The 27,937-nt window shown below is 43.6% G+C and overlaps 1 protein-coding gene across 2 annotated transcripts in view; it reads right to left on the minus strand.

Annotated features, from left to right (window-relative positions):
* The window catches only part of TMEM91 (transmembrane protein 91), a 105,165-nt gene that overhangs the window by 30,146 nt on the left and 47,082 nt on the right, over nucleotides 1-27,937 (minus strand). For both annotated transcript variants that reach the window (XM_077481063.1, XM_077481055.1), the window contains exon 2: nucleotides 22,085-22,686. In XM_077481063.1, coding sequence (XP_077337189.1) covers nucleotides 22,085-22,477 — 393 coding nt within the window. In that variant the 5' untranslated portion in view covers nucleotides 22,478-22,686. The remainder of the gene's footprint in view (nucleotides 1-22,084; nucleotides 22,687-27,937) is intronic.

The following is a 27,937-nucleotide window of genomic DNA, read 5'->3' on the forward strand; positions in this document are numbered from 1 at the left end:
TACCCATAAACCTTTTTTTTAGACAATTGTCCTCAAGCTTCCATGAGACACATAATCTAACATCAAAGGCACAAAGTCTAAAAGCTAAATGTTATAGCTGTTAATAGTACAATATCTTGTATGTCTGGCCAGTGTTACACAAAATAATGCCAATGAGATAGTGAGCATATATCGTCTGGAAGCTTATTGGCAATTGTATATTGTAGGGGTCTCCAAACTCCGGCCCGCAGGCCAAATCGAGCCTGCGGCATGATTTTATGCAGATCTCTGATGTTAGAGGAGACGCTGATGTAAGGGATGACTCTGATGGGGACTTTGATGTATAGCGGACTCCAATTGAAACTCTGAAGGGGGCTCTAAGTGGGGACTCTAATGGGACCTTAATGTAGGGGGGGACTCTATAGGGGTCATTTTTTTTGTGGAGTTTCTTTGTTTTGTTTACTGAAGTTGTCTCTCTGTTGTTCTATATCAGATGCCGATTACAATAAAAAAAACTCCAAGTAAAACATAGTCATTTATATAAAATGGTTCTAAAGGCAGTATATATTTTTTTACCTTAATGCATCTGAATGCATCTCCCCAGCCCCCCTGTTATACTCACCTGAGCCCGATCTCAATCCAACGATGATGTGCATGAGAGTAGAGGTTCTCTCCCTCCTCATTGGCTCATAGACAGCTGCAGGTGCCACTGCTGCTGTCAACCACAGCCAGTGAGGGGGGAGTGGGGGGCATGTCCAAGCCCCGCTTTGTGTGTCAATGGACACACAGCGCGGGGCTCAGATACAAGCATACACACGTTCGGAATTTCCGACAACAAGGTCCTATCACACATTTTCCATCGGAAAATCCTATCGTGTGTACAGGGCATTACAGATATAAAAATACGAAAAACAAAAGCCCAATGGGCCACACACAACTTAAAAAAATACACTTCTTCGGAAATTGGCTCCTTGTATAACCTCAAGATTCAAACCCATGAATATCAGAACGAGATTACAAAAACCCCATATACAAAATATATACTGCTTTGCGAAAGCAAATATCTCCTTGGCCCAACCAAAATGTACACCCATCATCTATTATAACATCGTCCTTGCCCTATAGAATGAAGAAAGAGCCCCCTGTCACACCGAGAAGAACAAGCAAGTTGCCACCTCCCCAAGTCCATTACACACAAATAATGATAGCGATATATATATATATATATATATATATTATCTCATAAATGGCCACTGAATCAGACAGCCGTGGAAGCACTATTTACCCAACTGCCCCAAACCTTATTGAACTTTTGTGGTATACCTCTACTTATGTAAGTAGCCTTATATAGTGGGGCAGCTTTGTTGGCAAGAGCCTTCCATGCTAAAGTAGTCGGAGGGACAGACTTTTTCCATGAAAGCACTATTAGTTTTCTAGTAGAATAAAGTAGAATTGTCAACAAAGTGCGGGTCACTCTTGTCGAAGCTAGAGCATCATCTAGTCCCAAAAGACACACCTCCACTGTTGGCTGTATATGAATAGCAGTAACCTCCTCAATGCACTCAATGACCCCCTTCCAAATTCTATTTTAGTAACTTTGAGACTATTATTAACTTTCCCAGTGATCTTCTGTGAACTACAAAACACCTGCACTCTATCGTATAGCGATAAGGAGAGGGGAAGGGTTTTTCTGGAGCAAAACAGGAGTGAAGCCTAGATGACAGGACTGCTCCTCCATAGATACAGTGCAGTGAATGAGCGTTGCCACTCAAAAAAAGAAAAATAATCCTTTAAAAAAAAAGGCAGCCATCTCATCTAAGGAATAGTAAGCTGCATTGTATTAATTTTTTGTTTTTGGGTTTAGATGCCCGACAACCACAGTCAATTCTCTTCACTCTTCATAAGAAAATTCCACCTATCTTCACAATTAATACGTGAAGGTTATAAAATAGTCTGATCACTGTAGTGTGACCTACCTCCAGGTGTGCTGATGTTAACAGTGTTAGCAATCCTGTTATGAATTTTAACAATGAACCTTTTTTAATAAGATTTAAAGGCTGATTTAAAAGCATTTGATATATCTCGTTTGTCGTGCCCTTCATTACTAGCACCCTATACAGCTGGCCCTCTGGGTATTTTATTTGAACGCAGCAAAAAAAAATGTTTAAGTGAAAGGAAGTGCGCGACGGCCGCCTCCCCCCATCTGCATCTCTTGGGCTCCCCGCTTGCTTGGAATGAGTCTGTAAACCAGCTGACAATTGTCAGGCAGCCGAGCGTGGAAATACAGTCTGTCAGACACAACGCTGCACAACATACTGCAAAATGACATGCCAGTGCAGAGCATTACACACCAGTAACACACAAATAGATGCAGCAAGCACTGCGACACAAAAAAAGCATTAACACATGTAAGTGAATTCGTTTCTGCTACGTTATCACTGTATGGAGAAGCACAGATATTTACAACTGGGGTAAAAAGAACTAAAGAAAAGTGTCTTGTTATGCAAACACTGACCAAGCAACCAGTGTTCTCATCCTCCCAATTGGTCAGGTAAGTTGCCCATCATACCTAACCAGCCAATAGAGAATGGAAGTGTGCAGAGTGTGACAATTGTGCTTTTAATCTGAATATAGAGAACCCCCCCCGGTTTTGGAGCACCTGGAGTGTTCTGCAAATCCACTGAAAATGGAGGTGCCCGATACACAGGCTAGGGGCTACCTAAAAGTTTAAGAAAAGCCTAAGCCCTTGTACACACGGTCGGACATTCCGACGGAAAATGTCCGATCGGATCGTGTTGTCGGATAATCCGACCATGTGTGGGCTCCATCGGACTGTTTCCTTTGGAATATCCAACCGACAAAGTTTTAGAGCTGGGCTATAAAATTTTCAGACAACATGATCCGATCAGACTTTGTCTGATCGTTTGTAGAGAATTCCAATCGGACAAAGTGCCACGCTCAGATCAAATTCCTAGACCAAAGCTATTGGCTACTACCCTGAACGTATTCCTGTAATAACGAAATAACGTCATCACGTTACGAACGATCGGATTTTCCGACAACTTTGTCCGACCGTGTGTATGCAACACCAGTTTCGGACAAAATCCGTCAGATTTTGTTGTCAGAATGTCCGACCGTGTGTACAAGGGCTAAGTCTAACTATTCTTAAAAATGTTTCCTCACCCCTCCTTATACCTATCCTGCCTAACTTGTATAAAAACATCTGTGTACTTATGTTTAATCCACTCCAGTCTGGTCATGTAATCCCGCAGTGCCAGCTCTCCTATGCCAGTGAGCAGCTGCTGCAGGAAAGAGGCCGAAGCACCAGCAAAGCCTGGGCCCTGGGTGCCTATGGGTGACCTCATGGCTTCTGGAATTTCTAGCCGATGTGGATTACTCCCTGAGCCAGAGTTGCAGGACAATCTGAAAGGACTGGACCAGCATAGAATACTGGAAAGGGATGAGAGAAAGCCAATTTCCACTAAGAGCAAAATCTAAGGAATTACTATGCATCACTTAGTTCAAGTAAAAATAAAAAGGCACGAACTGTCAATTGGGCTTACAAAATAGTGTCTTGTGGGAACAGAACAGCTAAGTCTCTATTTCAGTGGTTCTCAACCTGGGGGTCGAATGACGATTTTCCAGGGGTCACCGAATCCTGGGCTATTCCTGAAGCCTGCACCGCTCTCCCAGCCTTTTGGTGGCCACCCAGCAGGACTGTTCCTGGAGCCTGCAGCCGCCCACTCAGCCTCTTCGCAGCTGCCCATTAAGTTCACGGCATGGGTGGGAGACAGAGACTATAGGTCAGCTGACTGGTGAGGAATGTAAAGTGGGAGAGGCTGGAGGAGACCCCATCTCCTGATTTCGGCATTGGTGTCACTGTTGCGAGACACCACAGAGCTGGAGACACAATGAGAAACACTACCTGTGATTAGAGTTTCCATTAAAAGTCCCCACTATAGTTCTCAGATCAGCAGATGACCTTGATCAAGAGCACCTAAGTTGGCTGATCAGAACTCCCCTCAGCACTGTCACTGATCCAACCCCTCACCAGCACTGCCACTCATCCCAACTCCCCCGCCAGCACTGCTAATCATCACATTTCCCCCACCCTCCCACCAAGGAGTAAGAGAAGGAATAAAAATAGAGAATATATGGAAGGAAGAGGAAAAGAGGGGGAGGAACAAATGAAAAAGGGGGAGAAAGAATACGAGAAAGATCAAGAAAGACTGCTAGAGAGAGGGATGGGGAAAAAAATCAAGAAATTAGGATAGAGAGAGATAAAAGCAAAACAAAGCAGAACAAAGAGAGAGTGGTACATCCTAAAATGTACCATAAAGGGTTTTAATACTGTAGGAGTGCAAAGGACTCAGGGACTCTAAATGTCCGTGGGTTAGGGGCGCAAATTACTTGTCTTGCCTTAGGTGCTGACAAGCCACGCTACAAAAATAATTTTACTGGTAGGGGTCCTCACAATTTGTGAAATTTTATCAAGGGGTCACGGCACTACAAGGTTGAGAACCACTTCTCTATTTGCTGTATGTGTCTTGTGCTTTCCTAATGTAGGGATGTGTTCCTTGACAGCCTTGCTGGATTTTGTTTAGCATTTTGCAGGTATTCCTGTGAAACGTAGAGGATGGTTTACCAAAACTGGAGAGTGCAAACTCTGGTGCAGCTGTGCATGGTAGCCAATCAGCTTCTAACTTCAGCATGCTCAATTAAGCTTTGACATCTCCGCCATTGTATCCCGCGATTGTTTGTACCAGACCATCTGCCATACTCTGTTGGGAAGCCTCCAGAGTTCTATGACAGGGTTGGGTATAGAGAGTCCTGGCTGTCTTGTTAGCTGGCAAACTCCTGATGAGTTTGTTATCAGTGAGTAGGACCAGGCTTTGACAAAATGGAGAGGCAGTATTCAGGGAGGTTCTCTAGAAATCCCTCCCACCTTGGTAGAGATCCTTGTTAGCCTTTTCCCTCTGTGGATAGGTGCTGTTGTGAGTAGGCTGTGGAAGAGGCTCCAGTGCTGAAGCCTGGGCTTAGACTGTATCCATCCTCTCTATGCAGGCTTTGTGCCTGGAGGTCACGTGGGGTAAAGTGTGCTGCTGGAGTCAAAAAGCTGGAAGGGAGACACACTGAAGCCTACTGTTTTCTGGCTGCTGAGCTCCAGTTGATGGTATATATAGTGCTGCTGGATGCTTAGACTCACATAGAAACTGCTAGCTGAAGAAGCAGTAAGAGCCCCTACAACAGGGATAGTCAACCTTTGAGAGGTGGAGATCTACCTGGACAACATGGAAGAGATCAAAGATCACTAGCGGGTGACATCTTTTTTTTTTTTCTTTTTAATTGACTAGTAGGGATGGGCGAACGGTTCAGCCTGAGCATAAGTTCGGGCCGAACTTTGGTTGTTCTGACGTTCGGCGAACAACGAACATTATGCAGTGTTGGTGGCAAATTCAAAAGCTGCGGAACATCGTTAAAGTCTATGGGACACTAACATGAAAAACCAAAAGTGCTCATTTTAAAGGCTTATATGCAAGTTATTGTCATAAAAAGTGTTTGGGGACCTGGGTCCTGCCCCAGGGGACATGTATCAATGCAAATGTTTTTTTCTAAAAACAGCTGTTTTTTTGGGAGCAGTGATGTTAATAATGCTTAAAGTGAAACATTAAAAATGAAATATTCCTTTAAATATCGTGCCTGGGGGGTTTCTATAGTATGCCTGTAAAGTGGCGCAGTTTTCCTGTTTTTAGAACAATACCGCAGCAAAATGACTTTTCTAAAGGAAAAAAGTAATTTAAAACTGATCACGGCTGTTTTAGAAAACTTCTCAGTTCTTTGTAATGCATTGAAGTATTTGGGCATAAAAGGAAAAAATAAGATATATTAGAAATGATAGGAATGAGATTAGCATCAAAAGGGTTAATTCACAGAGAACACCTACTAATTGCCTAACAAAACACATCCAATGAGATGAAATTAACCAATTGTATTGGGCGTGCGCTATTATCAATGTGAAAACAGCAGTTACCCTAGCTACAGTTGCAGTTTACATATGCGGGTATTTATTATTGTTATTTGCGCTTCAATGTGCGCCGGTTTGCACGTTCAATTAATGACTTTTCCGGCGCACCAATTAATTTGTGAACTGGCGCAGTGCCTTCTTCTTAGTAAATCACCCCCAGTGTGTGGACTAGTCGGATGACAGGCCAGCGAGGGTGAAATTATTTGCACTATCCTACGCAATGGCAGTTTTTAGATGTTTATCTTGATAGGTTTCTTTTGACCAACCTAAGAGCTCCTGCACACATCAGTGGATGCCAATACATGCCTAGGACATTTAAAGAAAAACTCTTTCCAAGAAGCTTATCATGCAGGTTAAACACATGAATGTAATCTGAATTAATGGAAAAATCATTGTAAAATTCTGTTTGGCAGATTTTATAGCTCACACAACTCTGTCACATGCTGCATAGCCAGATGGTGACGACACCAAATCAAAATCTGCAGATCCGTAGCTTCCTATGTCAGCCTGCATGCATCAGTTCGGCTAACCATCCCCCCTACTAATAAGGTCTTCCCTATGCCCTGCCCTTTTGTAAGCCCGGCTAAGTATCTCCCTCTTCATCCCCCAGTGCCTGAAATATGTATACATGGCAGCAACAAGCCAGTAAATTGCAAATGGCCCCATGCTCAACCGAATTTGTGATTTTCAGGGTATTATGGGTTGCTTTTTGTTATGCTATCTAATATAATTCAAGTTCTATTCCAGCCTTAAATAGTTAGTTGCCCTGTACTAGTTACAATAAGGCAGGAGCTGCTGTTACAATATTCACCTTATCTTCAGAATTGTCTCTTGAAGACGTTATGATCCAGCACTGCTTTTTTTCTCATTCTACACACTTTCTGTAAACCCAAGGAATTTAACATGCTTACCACTTGCAACTAACAGGAGGAGCACTATGCAAGTATAAGATGGCAGGTAATTTCTAAGAAAGCAGCCAATGCCATAAACAGATGAATCACTCAGAGAAGGAACCTTCTGTAGACAGCACAGTCCTAACACAGTCCCCTTCCTGCCCATGCCAATTTTCATCTTTCAGTAGTGGTGCACTTTGAGTGACAATTGCGCGGTCATGCAACGCTGTACCCAAATTACATTTTTATAATTGTCTTTGCACAAATAGAGTTTTCTTTTGGCACTATTTAATCACCTCTGAGTTTTAAATTCTTTGTTAAAAAAACGAAAAAGTGACTGAAAACTTTGAAAAATAAGTATTTTCCCTTATTTTTTCTTAGTTTGTCAGTGCATTTTGTAAATAAATCATTTTTCTCCTTCATAGATGTGTGCTGATGGGGTGGCACTGATAAGCTGAACTGATGGGCACTGATTAGGTGGCACTAATATGCCACACTGATGGGGACTGATGAGGCTGCACTTATGGACACTGATGAGGCGGCACTGAAGGGCACTGATTAGGTGGCACTGATATGGGGCACTAATGAGCACTGATAGGTGGCACTGATAGGCAGCCCTTATGGACAACGATAGGCGCAGAACTGGCCCAAGATATTATGCTGCCTGGATCCAAGAATGAAACACCGCCCCTCACCCCCCCCTCAGAAAAAATAAAATCACACCCACAAAAAGGCCCCCACATCCATTATTTTATATCATGATAATAAAAAATACAAACATTTAATGTATCAGGATGGAACACAGATGTACATGCAACAGCACCTTGTCTATATGCAATATTATATAACAAACCATTATGTTCCGTTCCAAACCACAAACTCCATATCACAGACTCTCCTCATCAGAGACTATCCCATCACAGATACCCCCCCCCCCCCTCCCTATCACAGACTCTTCTCATCACAGACCACTCCATCACAGACTCCCCTTTATCCGGACTTGCCATGCTTCCGGCCTTGTGAAAATAAGGTAGGGGAGGGGAAGTGCTGCGATATTATGGAATGGACAGACTTGCCGCGCCTGCTGGGCCATCTGAACTGGTGTCGACAGTGCGCACGAAACTTCTGGAAAATAAATCTTCTTGAGCATCAATTTGCCAGCCCTCTCAAAGTGCTGCGTGGATCCAACGGACCCAGCAAGACCCATGGTAGAGCGAGCCCTGGATACGCAGCACAGATAGGTGGCACTGATGGGCACTGATGAGAAGGCACTGACGGGCACTGAAAGGCAGCACTGACTGGCATTACCGATGGGCACTGATTGGTGTAACTGATGGGCACTGATTGGTGTCACTGATGGGCACTGATTGGTGTCACTGATGGGCTCTGCTGGGGCTACACTGATAATCAGGGCAATGATGATCAGTGCCCTGATTACCTGTACAGTCTCCCCTGCGACAGTCATGCCTGTCAGTGTGAGGCGAGGAGAGTCGATAAAATGTACTTGTGTAAATCATCCAAAAGTAAAGCTGCGCTAGAACTTATAAAGTGCCAGAATAATAATATGACATAACATATCCTATTTAAAAAAAATTTATATGACCGCAAATAGTGCAAAAATTTATCTAAAATTAATTTAAAAAACACATAAACAGTCCAAAAAAGGAGGGAGAGAGACAAGGATATTGAATTTCAGTCCATTAAAGTGACTCCGTAAAACACCCTTCAGGTATATAGCAGGTGCACCCAGAGAGAGAGGTTCATCCACCACCAGATTCAGTAAAGCCCCGTACACACGAGAGGACTTATGTCCGACAGACTTCCGAAGGAGTTCCGTCGGAGTTCTGCTGGAATTCCGACGGAGTTCTGACAGACTTTTCGGCTGAGCGGACTTGGCCACACACGATCACACTAAACTCCGACGGATTCGAACGTGATGACGTACGACTCGGCTCGAATAAGGAAGTTCATAGCCAGTAGCCAATAGCTGCCCTAGCGTCGGTTTTAGTCCGTCGGAGTAGCATACACACGAGCGTATTTTTCGAAGGGGACCGGGTCCGGCGGAGTTCCTTCGGAAAAATTTGAAGCATGTTCCATATTCTAAAGTCCTTCGGACTTTGGCGAGTCAAAAGTCCGTTGCAGCCCACACACGATCGGATAGTCTGACGGACTCAGTCCTTCGGACTTTGGATGTTGAAAAGTCCGCTCGTGTGTACGCGGCATAAGGCTTACCAGCTGACAAGATCTCTTTTTAGGGAGATCATACGAGCTTGCAAACAAGACAATCACTCCTGGTCCCTTTAATAGGCTCTGCTGGTGCCATTTATGGTCATCTTTTTCACTGTAGAGAAATATTTAGAGGGTGCTATTTATAGTTGTTTTGGATCTGCGCTGCTTTCCTTTTCTTTTTTATTATGTGATCGACTGTGATTAGGCTCAGCCAATCACATAGATAAAGAGCCGCGTCACCGGCTCTTTACCGAGATCGGGGTTGTGACGTGTTCTAGGGACACAGCACAACCGTCATTGCCACGCTGAGTGCCCCCATGGGCCCGCGACATCAGTGACACTGGGGCAACGTCAGAATTGGAGGGGATCATGCCGCTGTCATTTTACTATACGGCAGGCGGGAGGTAGTTTAAGGTTCCTCTTCTTCTCAGGTCCCCTCCCGGGGCTCCTTATCCAGTGCCCCCATAGCAAGTTGCTTACTATGGGGGCACTGGTGCGTGCTCACTCCTGAGTCCCGCGCTATGCATCCATAAGACACATAGAGCCATGGCCTCACTAACTCCTAATAGGCTAACTGGCTGTGATTGACAGTAGTGGGAGCCAATGACTCAGCCAATGAGGAAAGAGAGACCTGGGACAGCCGAGGCTCCCGTACACATCGCTGGGTGGAGAGGGAGGTTGGGTGAGTAAGAGAGAGGAGCTGTGGGGGGTGGGGGGGGGGGGAGCAGCACACAGAAGTTTTTTTTTACCATCATGCATAGAATGCGGGAAGGTAAATAAACTTCAGCCCTCAGAACCGCTTTCATTAGTGGATTAACACAGTCTGCTAGATAGTGAAAAACTAGTGCTGGGCTTTCTTACTTCATTGCAAACACAGGTATATATCTTATATTGAATGCTTATTTGTAAAATAAATATTTTATACAAATAATATAAATCTGAACTATAAACTTTCCAAAAATAATTAACTTTCCTTTAACTAAGGACCTATTCACGTTTGTCTTGTTCCTATATAAAGTACACATTTTATTGCATGAAAATGTATTTAAAGTAGAAATCCCATTCATTGCTTTCTGGGAAGTTTTGTATATTCACTAAAGCTCAGCTTTTTTTAACAGATTTTAAAACATTTAAGGGATTTTAAAGTTTTTATATATAGAATTTGTTGAATTTTAGTTGAATTTTAAGTATAACTAAATGCATTTTTTTTTTTTTTGGATAGCGTAGAGAAGGATTAGACCCCCTGTCACTTCATTGCTGTTTGTACCCTCCATTAATGAGATTCATCCTCTCTGTTTATCTTGTTTACCATTATCATTGAAAGTCAAAGTAAAGAAAATCCAAAATTTTGGGTTGTCCCCAGAAAAGAGGGGAAATCTTCCAATAGACCCCTTGGTCCCCAAGGGGTCTCCTTCATTTGCGGGGATTTTTCTCACTTCCTGTTTGGCTATGGGACAGTAAATTAAGGTAAATATCCGAAATGGGACACAAATGGCAAACAAAAAAAATCTGATAGGGGTAATAACTTTCCCTTATTCTATCCAAAATGAAAAAAAAAAAAGTTTTGCTCACAGTTTTACTTTAAGTGTGTAAAAAAAGTCCATTAAATAAGTATAGCAAGCGCAATGTATCATATCATTTTTGTTTTTTTTCTGCATTATCCCTATTGTGAACATTTCTCCCTCACTTTATATTGTAAGGTAGGCTATACACGGTGCAAATTTCTTTCCTGCAACCGCAAGTTGCAGGAAAGAAATTTGCAAGATTCCCCTATCAATATAGACAGTAATGACAGGGGTATCGGCAATTGTCTTCTCTCGGTGGGGGGAGTGGGCGGGGGAGGCTGTCCCTGCCAGGAGAAGTCAGTGACTATTGCTAGTGGCTATAGCATCCTCTAGCGACAATCGCAAGAGAATACGGTAGGCTGGTTGTACCCAAGTTGATCGATCGATCAACTTGGTACATTCAGTCTACCCATTAATGGTTCAAATCTCGACCGGTTTCTGCTGAACTGGCCGAGATTCGAACCGTGTATGGCCGGCACTTAAGGAACTTATGGGTTAATGCTTCTGTGGTGTTAATTGACTATGTGCAGCAGGTCCAGGTTCATGTTAGTGTAATGAAGTGCAAAGCAAAACTAGTACTTTTCTAAATGTCCCTGTGCATTGAGCCATAAGGCTTAACACAGATCTAGTATAGCGGGTGCCAAGGAGAGCTTGGCAAGAATGTGCTCTAAACACTCTTGGCAGCATTAACGTAAATGCCCTAGAAATACCATCCATCAAATAGTTGCATTTATGTCTAGTATATACCTTCACTTAGTTCAAAAATTAGTTCCAGCATCCTTATTCTAACACTAAAATAAGAAGACATGTACCTCTACAACCCCAGTACTTGAAGTGAAACTGTGCTTTTTTTCCTCTTAGGCCGCGTACACACGCGGGGACTGTCTGCCGAAACTAAGTTCGTCAAACAGTCCGCTCAAACTTTTGAATGAACGAACACGCCCACACACGGCACTTTTTGAGCGGACAAATACGGCAAACTAAGTTCGTCGTACTAAGTCCGCGCAACTTTTGAAATGAACGGACTCGCCCACACACAAGGCAACAGTCCGCTCATTTCGAGCGCGTGTCAAGGTGGGCGGGGCCTGCGACGGAGACGTCGCGGGCTCCGCCGCCTGGAATGGACTTAAAGGGGAACCCCAACGCCGAAAAAAATCGGCGTGGGGGTCCCCCCAAAGTCCACAACAGACCCTTGTCCGAGCACGCTACCCGGCCGGCCAGGAAAGGGGGGCGAGCAAGCGCCCCCCTCCTGAGCCGTACCAGGCCGCGTGCCCTCAACATGGGGGGTGCCTTGGGGAAGGGGGGGCCGCGCGGCCCCCCCACCCCAAAGCACCTTGTCCCCATGTTGATGAGGACAAGGGCCTCTTCCCGACAACCCTGGCCGTTGGTTGTCGGGGTCTGCGGGCGGGGGGCTTATCGGAATCCAGGAGCCCCCTTTAATAAGGGGGCCCCCGGATACCGGCCCCCCACCCTATGTGAATGAGTATGGGGTACAATGTACCCCTACCCATTCACCTGTAAAATAAAAGTACCCAAAAAAAAACACAACACACGAGATAAAATATTTTATTGCACAGCTCCGGGGGTCTTCCGTCTTCGGGGGTCTTCTCGCCGGACTCCTCCGCTATCTTCTTGTAGCTCTTTTGCTAGCGGAGGAGTCCGGCTTTCTTCCTCCCCGCCGCCGGCCTCTTCTCCCGACTTCGGGGGTCTTGTCCCCCTCTTCGGTTCTTCTGCCGGGCCACCGCGCCTTCTTATAGCTCTTTTACAGGCGGTGGCCCGGTCTTCTGTCGCCGCTGTCGTCGCCGCCGCCTTCCGTTCTTCTTCTTCTTCTTCTTCTTCTCCAGGAGATGTTGACACGTCGCTCTCTCCGGCCGGAATGGCAGAGCCGCGCTGCGCGGCCACTTATATAGTGACAATGGGGCGGTGTCACATGGTATATGTCACATGGGTTGGTCACATGGGTTGATGTCACATGGGGACTATGACATCGTAAGGGGGCGGGGTCACCATGTGACCAACCCATGTGACATATACCATGTGACACCGCCCCATTGTCACTATATAAGTGGCCGCGCAGCGCGGCTCTGCCATTCCGGCCGGAGAGAGCGACGTGTCAACATCTCCTGGAGAAGAAGAAGAAGAAGAAGAAGATGAAGAAGAAGAAGAAGAAGAACGGAAGGCGGCGGCGACGACAGCGGCGACAGAAGACCGGGCCACCGCCTGTAAAAGAGCTATAAGAAGGCGCGGTGGCCCGGCAGAAGAACCGAAGAGGGGGACAAGACCCCCGAAGTCGGGAGAAGAGGCCGGCGGCGGGGAGGAAGAAAGCCGGACTCCTCCGCTAGCAAAAGAGCTACAAGAAGATAGCGGAGGAGTCCGGCAAGAAGACCCCCGAAGACAGAAGACCCCCGGAGCTGTGCAATAAAATATTTTATCTCGTGTGTTGTGTTTTTTTTTGGGTACTTTTATTTTACAGGTGAATGGGTAGGGGTACATTGTACCCCATACTCATTCACATAGGGTGGGGGGCCGGTATCCGGGGGCCCCCTTATTAAAGGGGGCTCCTGGATTCCGATAAGCCCCCCGCCCGCAGACCCCGACAACCAACGGCCAGGGTTGTCGGGAAGAGGCCCTTGTCCTCATCAACATGGGGACAAGGTGCTTTGGGGTGGGGGGGCCGCGCGGCCCCCCCTTCCCCAAGGCACGCCCCATGTTGAGGGCACGCGGCCTGGTACGGCTCAGGAGGGGGGGGGCGCTCGCTCGCCCCCCTTTCCTGGCTGGCCGGGTAGCGTGCTCGGACAAGGGTCTGTTGTGGACTTTGGGGGGACCCCCACGCCGATTTTTTTCGGCGTTGGGGTTCCCCTTTAAGTCCATTCCAGGCGGCGGAGCCCGCGACGTCTCCGTCGCGGGCCCCGCCCACCTTGACACGCGCTCGAAATGAGCAGACTTTTCTCCGGGCGGGAACAGTCCGCTCATTTCGAAAGTACAGCGGACTGGCCCACACACGGGCGGACTGTCCGCTCAAACCAAGTTTCAGCGGACAGTTTTTCGGGATTTCCAAAAAACTTTGTTCGTCAAACTGTCCGCTGAAACTGTCCGCTGAAAGCCCACACACGAGCGGACTGTCTGCTGAAACACTGTTCAGCGGACAAAGTTGAGCGAACAGTCCCCGCGTGTGTACGCGGCCTTAAAGTTTTATTTGTTTTTAACAAATACAGAGGATTATAATAAGTGCTTCAAAATAGAGAATCCTTCTTTGCATATTGACAGTACAATCTAAAGAGCTACCTAAAACGACCAACAAACATCCAGTGAGAGTTTAGGGAACAAGAACAGAATGTAGTCTGCAGAATAAATGCATTTATGTATAAATGCAAAGTAAAAAACTGGCATCTGAGCAATATGATAAATATCTACCTGTTCTTTCACTGGTTTGGAACTTCAAAATATGAAAAAACATGTACAACGCACATCTATGGTCAACATATTGGATTGGACATTAGGGAGAGAATAAAAAAAAAACTCCCCCGTGAAAATTGCCAGGGAGGTAAAGATGGGCGCCACAGATTAACTGTTGTAAACCAAGAAGAAGAAACTCTGCTTTGACTACGCAAAGCAACGCTAGAAGATAACTTTACCAATTGGCCAACCAGCTGTATAACCTCGCCTACCCTTCGCTCCACTGCCACTCTTTTTGACCAGCAGGATAGAAGAGAGGAAGTCCTGTATAAGCTCCAAATTGCCACTTGAAACTTGAATGGGTATGGAAGCTCTCTGACTGTCCCCATGTGACATCACTGGGCCAATCACCAAGCACCAGTGCTAAGACATGAGAGGAGGAGAGTGAGTCCCCATACCCAAAAGTATCAGGCTTCTATAAGCAGCAGGGTTGAGATGGAATGGTATACTATAAGGTCATCCCTTGTATTGAGTCCAGTTGTTAAAAGTTAAGGGTACTAACAATGCTACATAATTTAAAGACATTTTAAACAACTGTGTGCTACCATCTTTTTGACAACAGGTTGAGGGAGACTGTTTTCTATTCCAGCATGACTATATCCATATTTCTCTTCCAGAATGACAAAGCCACCTCCATAAAGATATGGTTAGTGGACCTGTGTTTGGTTTAAATCCACATTTCAGACACATGTCAACAGCATACATTTACTGATTCCTATGTCTATGTTCACATACCTTCCAAAGTGTTCCCATGTTTACCAAATCCTGGGCACTCTATTATGCAAACAGCTTAATTGTACTCCTCTCACACCGCCCCATCGGTTAAATGCTCTTTGTAATGATGATCCAGTAATGAGGTACAATTGGGTGGTCTTGTGGACCAGAAGCTACTAATTACATATTAGGGCACCCCTTGCATTTTCAAGCTGTTCTGAAAAGTATGTGAACATATCTCAACCTGACAAAAGAACACATGTTTACTGTATATTTCAATATCTTTATTAAAATTAGAAAGCACAATGGTAAAAAATGCAGCAAATGAAAAAATAAAGGCCAACATCATAAATGCAGCATGAGGTCTTTAATACAGCTAAAAATAACAATGCAAATAATCATCAGAGAATTGAACCATAACATGGAAATGTCCATAGATAAGGACTCTGATATAGAAAAATGGTTATGATCAGAGGCAGAAGGTATACATCTGGTCCACAAGGGGCCAAGAACACAGCAAACCTAAGCAACAGGTTTATTATAGAAATTTATTAAAGTGATAATTCACACACTGAAGGGAGAAAAGGGAGGAAGGGCGGCAGGGGGCAAAGGGTGAGAGACATAGGGGAAATCTAATGCCCACCTGCCTGAAAGTATAAACACAGTCAGAGCCATAAATTATTTTGAACATCTGAATCCAAAATCTGGTCACTATAGGGCATTGCCACCAGATATGATGCATGGTCCCCATTTGTCCACACCTCCAGAAACAGATAGGCAATGCGACCAGGTAGGGACCAAATACCACTACAATAGTGTTTTATAATTAAATTCTATTAAAGTTGTAGTAATAAAAATTTTAGACAGAGCATAAGCAATGTCTTACCAGTCGGATAATTCAAAAATAAGATTTAGGTCCCATTCCCACTGGATCATGTAAGGAAACTTGGTATTTGGATTAGTGAGGGAAGCATATACCGTAGATACTGGTCCCTTCAAAAACCTGGCTGTATAATTCAAAGGTCGTAAATGTAAGAGGCGTGTTTAACAAGTTAGGTTTAGATCTTATACAAGATATAATTTGATTATAGCGAAACATTTTGGTTGGAGGCATCTGCAATTTATCCTTAAAATATTGTCGGGAGTATGGTTGGTCACCATCAATATAGTCCCCTATTCGTAGGAGACATTTGTTGAGCCAACATTGAAATGGTGCAGGTACCAGCCCTGGTTTATTACAAAAAAACATGTGCTAATGGGGTGTGCAGGGAAGACAAAGACCAACGGTGCCTTGCCCTGTCCCAGACAGCAAGTGAGTGGGATAAAGTGGGACATAAAATGGGAGGATGTAGATGGCTAGGAAGCCACATGAAAGATCCAGGTTTACTGTAAATAACACATCGTTACACTGGGATACAACGGACATTGGATATAAAACAAGGCCTATTACTATTTTATTAGAAGAGAAAGGTATTCCAAGTTGTTTTGTTTCACCTGTACATTAGTTCTGGGCTTCCTGGGTGGCCAACCTTCAGAAGAAAATATGACCAGTGAGTTAAATGCTACCATGCCTGATAGTAGTAGAAGTATAAGTCTGTGTGTGTTTGGGTGGGAAGGGGAGCTAAGGGATGGAGAGTATGGGCTTTCATGGTGCTGCCTTTAACGTGAGTCTGTTGCTTTGCTTTACATAGACAAAACACAGGTGTCCTTTAAAGGTCATACCTATGAGCATCAGACAGGATGCCTAGCTTCAGCTTAATTTCTTTTGTAGAATTCATCAAGAGGAATGAGAATTGCTTGTGTAAAGTTTCCTTTTTTCGACTAACTGGCCAACCATCTTGTAACTATAGATATCACAAGCACAACTGACATACTATAACACTTAAATAAAGCAACCGAGCAGGTTAGAAGATATGTTTTTATTGCTATTGTAGGGATATTTTGCCTTCTACTGTCTGTAACTGTAAGTGGTCGTACATCTTACTGTCATATAGTTTTTTATGTAATCACTTCCTGTCCCTGCTAGCTGGGTCAGAAACCCCAGATTGAAGGTCTTTGTTATCTCCAGAAAGAGTTTCCAGGAAGTAAACCATGTTCTGTCCATCGAATTGCTGCTGTTGTGTTTTCATCCAGACCAGAAGACACTATTATGTAAGTATTCCTATGATCTAATAGTTTAACTGCAGGTGCTAAGTGTATATCTAAATCTTTGCAACAGACAGAATATCCCTATGGAAATGGAGTCGGCTGGTTGAGAGTGTGATAAAAACACTAATATCTCTGAAGGCTACCAAAAGCTACAGTTCTTCTCGGGTCGCATACCAACCCCAGAAGGTGAAGAGGAATTTGAAAACTGGATGGATCAGGCCATTCAACCAGTGGAAGAATGGAGTGTGCCCAAGGCAGTGAAAAGGCAGAGAATAAGTGAAAGCCTCAGAAGCCTTGCAGCCAATGTCATTCGGATGTTTAAAGAGCGGAAAGCTTGACTGTATAGCCATGGACTATATTGAAGCTCTGTGTGCAGTTTATGGGAGGGTAGAGAAGATCCCTGACTTGATGTACAAGTTTGAGCACATGCATCAGTATAGAGGGGAGAAACTATCTGCCTATATTGTTAAAGTGGACCGGATTCTGCATCAGATCATTCTGAAGAAAGGGATTGATCCAAAACAGGCAGATAAAGTCAGGCTGGAATGAATCCTTCAAGGGGCCTGACACAATCACCCAATTGTGCTTTGTCTGCTTTAAAAGGGGACGCAAATGGTCCCAAACTTTTTCAAATTTACGAATTTCAAATTTTTGAAATTAGAAAATTCGCAAATGAGAAAATTTGAAAATTCAAAAATCTGAAAGAAAAATCAGTAAAATTCAAAATAATAACTAACAATAACTAACTATTAAATTATAGGTATTGGAATTTCCTTTCAAATTTGGCTGTTTGTGAACGTAACAAATACAAATTTATCAGAATTTACGAATTATCCAAAGTAACGAATGCTGCATCTAAACAAATGGAATGGAACAAATTAATAATAAATAATAATAATAATAAAAAAGGTTTCATTATTATTATTGTTATTTATTATTATTAGATTGTTGCGTTCCATTTGTTTAGATACGGCATTCGTTATTTCAGATAATTTGTAGCTTTGGATAAATTCGTACACATTACATTCACTAACAGCCAAATTTGAAAGGAAATTCCAATACCTATAATTTTATGGTTATTACTGGTTAGTTATTATTTCAGATTTTCGGGTTTTTCGAATTTTCATTCTTTTGAATTTTCAGACTTTCATTCATATTTTCGGATTTTAAAATGTCCACATTTTTGAATTTTTGAATTCCCGAAATTTGGCATTTTTGAATGTCCGGATTTTCCAACTTCCAAATTTCTAACATTTTGAACTTACAAATTTCTAACATTTTGAACTTCCGAATTTCTAAAATGTCGAATTTTCCAATTTTTAAAATTTTCCAATTTTCAAAATTTCCAATTTCTGAATTGGAATTTTCCCATCTCTGCCCCATCTCTGCATAGCATCAGACATGATTATTGACCCTTAAAATTGTCTTACGAGTGAGGGATGACCGAATAGGGGTGCCTGAGAGCTTTCAGATCATGCATTCACATTTGACTGCCCTCAGTTGCCTATAAGTCTTTTAAATAAAGACCACAGTGTAGAGGTATGCACTATACCCCCCATCAGAAATACAACGTAAGTGAGTAACTACCACTGAGCATTCCTTTAAAACTTAATGCCACGTACACACAATCGAAATTTTGGCCAGCAAAAGACAGATGAGAGCTTTTCATCGGAAAATGTGACCGTGTGTATGCTCCATCGGAATTTAGCTGGTCGAATTCCCACCAGCAAAAATTTGATAGCATGTTCTCAAATTCCGATCGTGTGTATGTAATTCCGCAAAAACTCATGCATGCTCAGATTCAACTATGAGATGGAACCTATTGGCTACTAGGTATTGAACTTCCTTTTTCTAGTCCCGTCATACGTGTTGTATGCCAACGCCTTCTTGGCGGTCAGAATTTGGTGTGACCATCTGTAGGCAAGACAGTTTGAGCGGAATTCTGTCGGAATTCCGAAGGGAAAACCATCAGAGCTTTTTCCGACGAGAATTCTGATCATGTGTACGCGGCAAAAGAATCAGTATTGCATAAGTATTCATTTTAATTCACACAGCTTTAACACAAGTATTAGGATTTTCTTTTTAGCCACGTGACTGCAATTTGAAAATCTCATTGGTCTTAGTTGGAAATACACAAAAATGAACAGGTTTAACCAGCAAGTGTTTTGTTCAATCACATCAATCATCAATCACAATCACTTCCTTTATGCTGGCTTTTAAATATAACAAATGCAATAATTTAGGTTGGAAGTTGGCAGTTAGAAAAAAGATTTAGTGAAGTATAAAACTTTTATTTTCAGTCTCTTTTTTTATTCATTTTTAAAACAGTTTAAACAAATACATACACGTGCATATTAGTCACATTATGGGGTTGGATGTTATTCTACATTGTCAAAGAACAATATCCCATAATGATTCCTACTTTTCCAATTCTATATCTTTCAATTCATCTTACATCATTTACATATAAAATATTCCTATATCATTACCTTCTATTCCTTATTCTATCGAACCACCATTCAACAGTAGACATAACTACAATATCCAGACAGCACAAAAAAAAAAAAAAAGAAAGGAAAAGGAAAAAAAAAGGGGTACATATTCATAGATATTGTATAAAAATTGCAGAGGCCTGAAACTCTTCCCATTGTTGCCATGTTTTTTGCGTATGTTTACTTAAATTCTCCTCAAACATAATTTCCTTCATGGATTGCAGCTTGCTCATCTCACAAACCCATTCTATTATTGTAGGGCTTTTTGCTTTTCGCCAGTTTTGAGCTATTATTGCCCTAGAGGCTATTATCATATGGCGTAAGATATCTGCCTTAATGGTTTTCACTGATCCTGGAATCATTGATAATATTGAAAAACCGATATCTGATTATATTTCAGATTTTGATATTTTCCGATAAATACAAAATATCTTAAAGGGATTGTAAAGTGAAATTTTTTTATTTATTTAAAATAACAAACATGTTATACTTACCTCCACTGTGCAGCTCGTTTTGCACAGAGTGGTCCCGAACCTGCTCTTCTGGGGTCCCTGGGCGGCTGTCTCGGCTTCCTCCCGTGGATGCTTCTCACGTTCATGCGAGCTCCCTGAGTGAGAAGCATCTGCGGGTGCGCTCCCGTGATACAGCCGGCGGCTATAGCTGCTCGCTGTATCACACGGCCCCGCCCCCTGGCGCTCCGCGTCAGTGGATGTGATTGACAGCAGCACGAGCCAATGGCTGCGCTGCTTTCCATCCACCCACTCCAGCCAATCAGCGGCCAGGCTGAACGGTGGAAAGGACGTCGGGGGACGAGCGCGGGACTTTCGAGGGGTGAGGTAAGTAAAACGGGGGGGGGGGGGGGCTGGGGGCGCAGGCACTGTCAGATGTTTATTCACCTTAATGCATAGAATGCATTAAGGTGAAAAAACATTTACCTTTACAACCCCTTTAAGCCAAAAATCCTTCACCATTAAACAATAATACCAAATATGTGCCATTGTGCCTCTATCATTAAAACATCTCCAACATGTTTCCGAATGATCTCCATTTATATTATGTAACTCAACTGGACTCCAATACCATCTTATTGTAATTTTATCATTTCTTTCCTGGTGTTGAGCAGCTAATGATAATTTATGTGTCAGAAGAAATGCTGATGATAATATTGGCCTCTCTATTTCAGATTCCCATTTTCTCCTACAAGTATTAAACTTTTAAAGAATACATTATTTATACAAGTCTATACATCACATTCTCTAAAGGAAAAAAGAGGGACAGAGAATTTTTGGTTCCAAAAGCAGGAACGTCTCTCCAAATAAGGAACAGTTAGGAGCTATGACTGAAAATAACTGTCACCTCTTTGTAAATAAAGATCTCATCTCTTTTTGTTGTTCATCATGTTTTCCAAGCAGCAATAAAATAAGAGGCCAGCTAACACTACGCGGTAGAGTCTACAACTCTATTTCCCTCTTTTTTTCATCATTTATTACATCTAAAGCCTCATACACACTATCAGATTTTCTGCTGATTTATTCCTTCAGATTTACCAAAACCATATAATATGATGTAAAACCTTAGGAGTTTCAATTTGTATGCTATCAGGCAGGCCCTTGCACTACATGATTTTGGTAAATCTGAAGGAAAAAATCAGCAGAAAATCTGATAGTGTGTATGGGGCTTTAGTGCTAATGACCTCCTCCAGCCTCTTTCAGCTACCTGCCTACAGGCAGCATCATCTGAACATCATTTTCTTGACTGTTTTTCTTATAGCGACCACTGACCAGTGGTGGCCTGTCAATAAGGGGCGCAGCCCTCCAAAGTTTTCATATGTTAAAAAACTGTTAGTTATATATATTATCATTTAATAAAAAAAAAATGTATATTGTTCATGAAGTTGGGTGGGGCGCCAAACTAATCAGTGTTTATTAGGTCCTTAAAGTTTTGAAAAGCATGTGATTGAGGCTGAGAGCTCTAATTGGCTTGTTTTAGATTGTCTTTAGGGCAAAGAGCGCTGCGCACCAAACCCTCCCACTTTAGATTTTTTAGCAAATCTATATATTTTTTTCATTTTTGTTCTCATGTGAGTGTTTGATGGTTCTTAACGCGTAGTGTGGGGCTTTGAGTGCCATCGTGGCTCTTCTGGTTTCCAGCTTCTCAGCCCAGTGGAACACAAGGTGTCCCGGGCAGTGGCACACTGTGAATTGCATGCAATTGTTCTTCTACCGATGTAAGTGAGTTTTTGGCTTTTTTGTTTGCGCCCCCCCCAAATATTTTTAGCACCAGCCACCACTGATAGTGACAACAATAGATCATGCGTGTGCAATGGGTGAAAGCATGGCTACTTAAAGTCTCTACCAGGTTAACAACACAGGGGCACAATTGGGAGACTGTTTACATTCTCAGAATATGGACCATACTGAAAATAGAGCTTCAACAGCTACTGGGATTTAGTTAACTGAGCAGCCAGTGGCAAATAAAGGATACGTTTTAAGGATAAATGTAAGAACTGTTCAGCATGTAGGCTCAATTGGTTTAGATGCAGGATTGTGTGTCCTACAAACGTATACCGTTAAAATCACTTACTTCAAGGTCCAGCACATCGTCCTCCTTCACGTCACATGATACAGTGTGAATGTCCTTTTCTGGGGTAAACAGTAACTTCTTACACATATCAGGGCTTCGCTGAGGGTCCACAAAGGTGGTCTCAGAATAGTCTTTTCCCCGCCAGATTCGGGGATCAGTTGACCTCCAAAAAGCCACATCTGCAAAACTCCCGCTTCCAGAATCTACAGTCCTGCGCAGGCTTCCTGGGTCCAGGAATTGTTGGCTGAGCTCTGCTCCCTGCTGGGAACGATGTGGTAGACATTTCCAAATGAATCCTCCTCCTCCGCTGTCTTTGGAGAGGAGAGGGGTCAGCATGCCTGACCCCACAGACCTGTCCAGTAGGGGGTGCTGTAACTCATGCAGGCACTCCATTGTTGATTTATCCTACTCTTGCATCCAAGGGATTTGGGTCAAAGCCATTGTCCATGAAGCAAAGCTTGGGTGTTGTCTGGTCTGTGAAGTGACCTCAGCTTCTACATCTTCTGTGTTCATGCCTCATGATTCTTTACAGATTGGTCTCTGGACCAAACAACAGATAGTCACTTCAGGCTTCCCAAGAAAGCAATTCATATAATTGTTTTCTGTGAGAAAAGAATAAAAACAGTGTTAGTATTCTATTCCTATCCTAGGCACAAAGGGAGCAATTAACATAGTAGAAACAAATAAGAAGCCAAAGCTTAATCTGTCCATTGGGTTGAGCCCATTGCAGAGAGGCACAGAGTGACAGCTGGAACACTACCTGACTCTTTAAAAAGGCAGTGCAAGGAATGATAAAAATTTATGTTTTAAGAAATTACTTCTGACTATGTTACCAAAGACATTGGGCTACTGAATAAAAGGAGAAGAAGGTGTTAATGAATTAGGATGGTTGGGGCTAGCCAAGAAGGCCAAGACATGAATTAAGGGAATTTGTCAGGACAGAATTATGTGTGTTGCCAATGCAGACCTGTTTTTTGTAAGGCGCATACTTTAGGGCTGTTAGCCAATCACTGACCTGGAACAAGCTTTTTCCAACCTGTCCAAGAACTATTTCCCTTAGAAGTCTGCGTTTTTTGCAGGTATGTAGATATAATGAAAACAGCCTGATTGTGAAACTACAATACTGTATGGGCCCCTCAAACATCAGCAAATCTTTTTAAGCTGTTGGAAACCCTTCTCTCCATTGCACATGTTCTGATGAAATTCTTACTTGCCTCCCCAATTCATTGCACCCATCCTCCCCTCCCTATGTAAAAGTTGCCAAAAACAGATCACATTTCGGCTAGTTCCTGGTGAACTTTTCAGAATTCAAACTGTGTGTGGCCTCATCGGCACCCTCCCACCTGATATTCTTTGATCTGAAAATTGAGGGAGCCAGGTAGAAAATCATCAGCCGAACAGCAGCTGCATCTAAACAGATTAAGACATTGCTGGGGTATTCTGACAGCCATGGGTGCTGGCTTTACCGGCAGTGCAGATTCCTTCATCCATGTTGGTTAGCGTGGATGGGGGAATCAAAAGATCTTTCTCAATCAGCCCAGGGTATGGAAAGAGAGAAATTTACAGTGTATGACCAGCTAATACTCTCTCTATTCTGATCAAAGTGTCCTCACTTTCCCACCTGCCCTCCTCTGACACCCCTTCATCCTTTGTTGTCCTTCCCTTTCCCCATCTAATGTGATGTTACTACTGTTTCAAGAAAAGCTGCAAAGAGAAAATGTGGAGTCTGGCATTATTGAACTCTCCTTTCAAAAGTGCTAGTTGCCTGGCTCTTATTGATCAAAAGGCTTCAATACTTTGAGACCCTGACCCAGAACAAGTATGCAGATCAGGAGTTGTCATGCTCCCCGGACCTCAGCTTTTAGATGCTGCTTATAGATTAGTGACTACCAAGGTTCAGATTTCCTTAAGCCCTTGTACACACGGTCGGACAATCCGACAACAAAATCCGTCAGATTTTGTCTGACGGATTTTGTCCGAAACTGGTGTTGCATACACGCAGTCGGACAAAGTTGTCGGAAAATCCGATCGTACGTAACGTGATGACGTTATTTCGTTAGGACGGGACTACGTTCAGGCTAGTAGCCAATAGCTTTGGTCTAGGAATTTGAAACGAGCATGCGTGGCACTTTGCCCGATCGGAATTGTCTACAAACGGTCGGACAAAGTCCGATCGGATCATGTTGTCGGAAATTTTTTATATCCAGCTCTCAAACTTTGTTGGTCGGACATTCCGACGGAAAAAGTCAGATGAAGCCCACACATGGTTGGATTATCCGACAACACGGTTTTCCATCATAATGTCCGACCGTGTGTACAAGGGTTAAGAATTTCAGAAGGTCAGCAAGGCAGCCTTCGTATTTATCTCAGTACAGGTCTCCTGTGCTATTGGAGAACCAGTTATATTTTGGAAATATTTCAATTTTCATTCTACTTTTATTGTCCAAAATTGTATTCATAATAATAATTAGAATTTCTATGAGGCTAGCCAACACTTCTTGTGGTGCTCATTCTACACCAATATTCTCCCTGTACACAGCCATAATGCTGGGTAATGATATTCTCAGTGAGAGTGTTTTGTTCATCATGTAACAGTGGCAGCTCCACTTTTCATATTCAGGAGTACAGAGCCACAGACTATATTTAGTACATGGTGTGATTGAGATTGCCTTCATACATATGTTATGTGACGTCTGTCCCTATTCTGCTCACGAATACAGAAACACTAAAAAAATCTATACATTAAACTGCAGCGCTCCTTTTTTTATACATTTAAGTGGAACTGAACTTGAAAAGTGAAAATTTACTATGTTATAGGGAACATCTAGAAATGATAACTGCGCCTAAGCAATATCCTAAAAATGTACCCTTTTGCCACGTACACACGATCAGATTGTCCGGCGTACTTAGTCCGCCGAAACGCATTTCAGCGGACAATTCGATCGTGTGTGGGCTTCAGCTGACTTTTCCAGCGTGAAGTCCGGCGGACTAAGAAAGTATTTTTGCACTCCAATCTTCCCGTAGGACTTGGGTTTCAGCGGACAATACGTTCGTCAGTATGCTAGTACGGCGGACCAAGAATGATGCATGCTCAGAAGCAAGTACGAAAAAGGAAGCTATTGGCTACTGGCTATTGAACTTCCTTTTTCTAGTCCCGTCATACGTGCTGTACGTCATCGCGCAAGCGAACGTCGGACTTTCTGTGTGTCCGTGTGTGGCCAAGTCCGTTCGGTAGAAAGTCCGCCAGACTATCCGCCGGATTGTATGTCGGACTAAGTACGCCAGACAATTCGATCGTGTGTACGCGGCATTTGTCTGGAACTCCTCCTGAAAAATAACAGTGCACATCTGGGTATATAAGGGTTCCTAAGCACTCTTTTAAGCCATACACCTAGAGGCGACTATACAAGTATTTCATTCATTGCATTCATTCACACCATAAAATTGAAAATCTTGAATGAAATGTTGAATTGAAAAATAGATTTTCTAAAACTTTATATGGTATGGGCAGGAAAGTTGGAGGCTGCGTCTGCAGGAGCCTGACATTGCACACGCAATCTACTGATCATTGGTGCAATGCTCTGCAGGCTCCTCTGAAAAAAATTATAAATGCACATTTTATCCTGCAAAAATATGTACATTAAATATTTCTTTCAAAAAGGTGAACGTAGCCTTTAATGGTATCTAATCCACAATTGTTTTGGACTGCAGTGACAAGATTGATGGAAGAAAGATGGAAAATCTTCTCTGTGGTTTTTGTGGAAAAATGTTACTTATTGTAATTCACGAGTGCAGCCTGAAATTGAATGTAGAATTCAAAAGTTTGATATGGCAATCGATGATGCTTTGACTAATCAGAATCGTTCTGATCCATCCTGGAGGCACTGACAGCTCATAACCCATGGGGTTAAGTAAAGCTGTAAGGGGGGAAGCAGTGGTTCACCATTTCATTTTTTTCTGAAAAGGTGAACTAACATTTTAGGCCTTATGCACACTGGGCTTAAAGATGGCTACTTATACAGACGTTTGCCATTTTTTCTTTCAGCCTGTGGGAGCAATTCTCTGTTAGTCTATGTGTCTATGCACATTTGGGCATTTACAGGCATATTTGTAGACGTGCATTTACAAGCTGAAAAAAAAAAACATTACCACCAAATAAAAATCATAGGTGCGTTTTTGAGAGGAGCTTTGGGGCTTTTGGAGTGTCTAAACCAGTGTTGCCAACCGTCAGTATTTTTACTGGCAGCAAGTAAAAAACAGACAATTTTCTCCAGTAAAAGTAAAAGGTTGCCAGTAAAAAATATGGCTCTGATGCTCGGCTTGGTCCGGATTTGGCTGAGATCATCCCAGTGCCTGCTACAGTGTAATCAGGTGGCTCTGGCGGAGGCAGTGCCTGAGCATGTTGTGTGATGTCATGGGGCAATGGAGCCAAGCAGAGCGGCCAGAGCTTCGTGTGCGGGTCTGCGGTATGGGAGCAAGGCAAGCTGGGACCGTGGCCATCAGTGCTGTATAGACTGGAGTGGACTAGACGGAGCGCTTGGCTTGGAGAGAGATGGTCACTGTGACTCAGGAGGGGACGACGTGTTGTGTCAGTGAGGTCTCATCGTCATCTGTGCTGCTGCACACTGCTGTCAGTGTGACTGTGAAAGTCCTGGCCCTTTAAAGCAGAGATTCCCCCCAAAAAGCTAAAGCTCTGCTTGTCTGCACCCTCCACTGCCACATTTGACTATTTTTTTTGGGGGGGGGGGGGGGGTGAGGGGAGCTGGTATCTGGTTTTCACGGTACCCGCTCCCACATCCGGCTTAGATCGTGTGAAAATCCAAATCAGCAGAGGGGCAGGGGAGCTCAGCAGAGCTGAGCAGCATGGTGTCTGGGAACTTTGTGTGTTGTGTGTGTGAGTGTGGACCGGGCCGGACCAAGCCCCCCCCCCAAGACAGGAGAAGCAACGGCAGGTGACCCGGGGGACTGAGGACAGTACCAGTGCCAGGAGACCATGAGGTGACAGGTCAGACCGGAAAGCCTTAGGTTAGTGTGCTGCAAACCGGAGGGGGAGAGTGACAGGCAGACAGGGGAGTGGAGTGAGCAGAAACAGGCAGGCTTACCAGGGGAGACTGTATGCACTGACAAGCCCTGCAATTGTCAGATTGCAGGGGCATTTTAGCAGGTACAGAGCGATCAAGTCATAATTGATATTGCAATTATCTGAGTATTGCGATTACCTGAGTATTGTGATTACCTGAGTATTGTGAGTACCTGTGTGGTGTGTGTACCTGAGTATTGTGAGTACCTGATTATTGCGAGTACATGTGTAGAGTTCTGTGAGTACCTGAGTGCACGGGTGCTGTGAGTACCCAAGGAACTGTGTGTGTTGTGTAAGTGTGGACCGGACCGGTCGAAGCCCCCCCCGGCAGGAGAAGTGGTGACAGGTGACCCAGGAGACTGAGAGCGGTGGGGTGAGGGCCATTGGGAGCAGGAGGCACTGCGGACAGTACCAGTGCCAGGAGACCGTGAGGTGACAGGTCCAACCAGGAAATAGAAGGTTAGTGTGCTGCAAACCAGAGGGGTAGAGTGACAGGCAGACAGGGGAGCGGAATGATCAAAAACAGGCAGGCTTACCGGGGGAGACTGTAGGCGCTGACAAGCCCTGCAGTTGTCAGATTGCAGGGGCATTTTAGCAGGTACAGAGCGAGTCAAGTCATAATTAACAGAAAGGACTGACTGTGTGCAGTGGGCACACTGCGTATTGTTGAGTACTGAGTCTGTGAGTAGTCTGAGCAGTGTGAGTACCTGTGTATTGTGAGTCCCTGAGTATTCTGTGTATTGTGAGTACCTAAGTATTGTGAGTACCTGAGT

Source organism: Lithobates pipiens, unplaced genomic scaffold (assembly GCF_037356315.1).
Source record: "Lithobates pipiens isolate NorthernLeopardFrog02 unplaced genomic scaffold, aLitPip1_a1.2 Scaffold_1, whole genome shotgun sequence".
NCBI lineage: Eukaryota > Metazoa > Chordata > Amphibia > Anura > Ranidae > Lithobates > Lithobates pipiens.